General features: G+C 50.4%; 1 protein-coding gene across 1 annotated transcript in view; it reads left to right on the top strand.

Moving 5' to 3' along the window:
* RNF212 (ring finger protein 212) overlaps positions 1-2,863 on the top strand; it is a 142,134-nt gene that overhangs the window by 123,486 nt on the left and 15,785 nt on the right. Inside the window, exon 4 of the mRNA XM_006893646.1 lies at positions 1,054-1,128. Coding sequence (XP_006893708.1) covers positions 1,054-1,128 — 75 coding nt within the window. The remainder of the gene's footprint in view (positions 1-1,053; positions 1,129-2,863) is intronic.

Genomic DNA, 2,863 nt, shown 5'->3' with positions numbered 1-2,863 from the left:
TTGTGACTGGGACATTTCACTCAGCATAATGTTCTCCAGAGTCAACCATTTTGAGTAATATTGCATGAGTTCCTTGTTTTTTAATGCAGGTACAGCACTCTTCTGTCATTTCTGTGTATTGAGATAACTTGGGATTCCTGTGATACTGAATGTTGTGCCATGGTCTGTCAAGTGTCATAATGGTTACACATGGTTGACAATATCCAGATATCTGGTTAGCTAACAGATTAAGACAGGCTTGGAAGCAGGAGTGGCATCCACTTCCTAAACATGCCTACGGAAACTCTATAACCTTAGGGAAAGGTCAATAGTTATAGAACAAGGTTAAAGTCTTTTCTTCATGGGGTCAGTAATAGATGGCACTTAACAACAATATATATTGCCAAGCCCTTTTCTTACATTTTGGACTTCCATTGGCTCGACGCTATATGATGGCACTCTTGTTTTGGTTGAGGGTCTGTGTAGATTGTTTTCTTTATTTAAACCTCTTGTTTAGAGTCAATAAGACCTCCAGGAGGACACTTGAGTTTAAGGCCAAGGCCTTGTCTCCACTTTGGAAACTGGGTGAAGCGACTGGATTCTACGATGGGCTCTCTTGTTTTGGTTGAGGGTCATTGTGGAAAGTTTCGTTTTGGGGTTGTTTTTTTTGTTTGGTTTTTATTTGTTTGGTTTGGTTTTTTATTATTATTAAAGCCTCTTGTTTAGAGTCAACAAAACCTTCTGAAAGTCCCTTATTTTTTTCTTTTTCTTCTTTTTTTTAATAAGTCGGTTCTGAGGGATTATATTTTAATCCTTTGATGCTATATTTTGGAGGAACATTCAGTGAGCTCATGTTGCCGGGGTCCGGATGAAATGCTGGGGGACACAGTGAGCTCATGTTGCTGTCTCCATTTCACATGCCCACCATCTATCTCCCGCCCACACGACGGCGTGTTGGTCACTCATGTTCTGAGTGGGGAGCCGGTTCTGATTCAGAGTGCGTCCATGTAAAAAGTGGCTGGGAGCCTTTGTTAGTCGTGGTCAGCATAGGTGATGATTCTCTTTCTCTTCCAGACCGACAGCAGCATCCAGGCTTTCTTTATGAACATCAATGGCCTGTGCGCAAAGTACTCGAAAGAGATCTCCCAGGTGAGGGGTGGGCACAGGGGACAGCCGTCCTCCAGCCAGGCCCACAGAGACCCTGTCCTGTGGAGACAGAACCCCAACCCATCACCACAAAGTCAGTCCTGACTCACAGCGGCCGCTACAACCGAGGAGAGCCTTGAATATTTCAGCAGGGACCTCTGATGGCCTAGAGGCAAGAAGCTGCACTGCAATCCCTAAGGCAGGGGGTTCAAGACTGCAGGCTGCTCTGTGGGAGGATGGGAAATCTCCTCCTATGCAATAAACTGTCTCTGAAAACCCACCAGAGGGTCAGTTCTGGGTCAGTTCTGACTCAAAGGTACACGACAACAACAACAACAATCTTTTCAGGTGCAGACTGCAACATCTTTTCCTGTGGAGCCACAGGGTATTAATTCACAAAGAGAGAAACAGCCCGTCTTCCTCTCAAGAAACCGTGCGATTGGACCCACCAGAGGCTTGGTCTGTGGTTAGCATGTGACTCCCTGGGGACCACACCACCAGGGTCCGAGTCTGAGGACGTGGCTGTATTGTTATGTGCTATGGAGTCAGAACTGATGTGTAACTGACCCCATAGTGGGTTTTCAAGACTGTAAATCACACGGAGATTGTCTTTCTCCCAAGAAGCTGCTGGTAGATTTGATCTGTCGGCCTTTGGCTTGGCAGAGCAGCTCCTTACCCACGAGGCCACCAGAGTTTCCTGGTTTGAGGATAGCCCAGAGTCATTCATCTGGAAAGGGAGTGAGTCGCAGCTCCCAGCCACAAGCCCCTCTCAGATGTGTGATCAGCAGACACGTCCCCTCTTACTGTGGATTTTCCCTTTACTTTCTTGTGGACAAATATTTGCAGCTCTGATTGGGAAATTCTGGGGATGCAGGAGCCACAAGAGTTAGGGAGGACAGGTGCGAAACTGGAGGTGTGCTTTCCCAGGACTCGTGCCAGCTACAAAGGCTGCCATGCCTTGTATGTGGCACAGGGTAGGAGCAGGAGGCAGGGGCCCCATAGATCGGGGGGCTCTGTGGACTGGGGAGGAGCAGGAGGCAGGGGCCCTGTAGATTAGGGGGGCTCTGCGGACTGGGGGAGGCCTTCCTTCCCCAGGGGAGAAGCGGGAGTCAGGGGCCCTGTAGATTAGGGGAGTTCTGTGGACTGGGGGAGAAGCAGGAGGCAGGGGCCCCATAGATTAGGGGAGCTCTGTGGACTAGGGAGGCCTTCCTTCCCTGGGGAGGAGCAGGAGGCAGGGGTCCATAGATTGGGGGGCTCTGTGGACTGGGGGAGGCCTTCCTTCCCCAGGGGAGAAGCGGGAGTCAGGGGCCCTGTAGATTAGGGGAGTTCTGTGGACTGGGGTAAGTGTTCCTTCCCCAGGGGAGAAGTGGGAGGCAGGGGCCCGTAGATTAGGGGAGTTCTGTGGACTGGGGGAGGCTTTCCTTCCCCAGGGGAGGATCCCCCCCTCCCCGGCTGTACAGTGAGTCATGGAGTGGACGCGCGGGATTCCTTCGTATCTGTGTTTTGTTAGCAGATTCCTGAGGCCACGTGGTAGATTTATGGGCTGTTGACTTTAGCACCAGTTCAGCCCGGCTGCCCCGTCGTCCGTGAGCTCTGCTATCCAGTGGTCTGGACGTGACAAGGGTTGGCCTTAAACAATGACGGCAGGATTTCAAGACTGTGAGCGCTCTTGTTTGAAAACCGCTTATCTGAATAAGCTCTTTCCTCCTCTGGGGAAATCCTGCACCACTGTTTTCCA

Source organism: Elephantulus edwardii, unplaced genomic scaffold, assembly GCF_000299155.1.
Source record: "Elephantulus edwardii isolate Elephantulus edwardi_28Jun2011 unplaced genomic scaffold, EleEdw1.0 scaffold00129, whole genome shotgun sequence".
NCBI classification, from domain to species: domain Eukaryota; kingdom Metazoa; phylum Chordata; class Mammalia; order Macroscelidea; family Macroscelididae; genus Elephantulus; species Elephantulus edwardii.
Note: the sequence above shows the minus strand (reverse complement) of the source record. Positions and strands in the feature narration are given on the sequence as shown.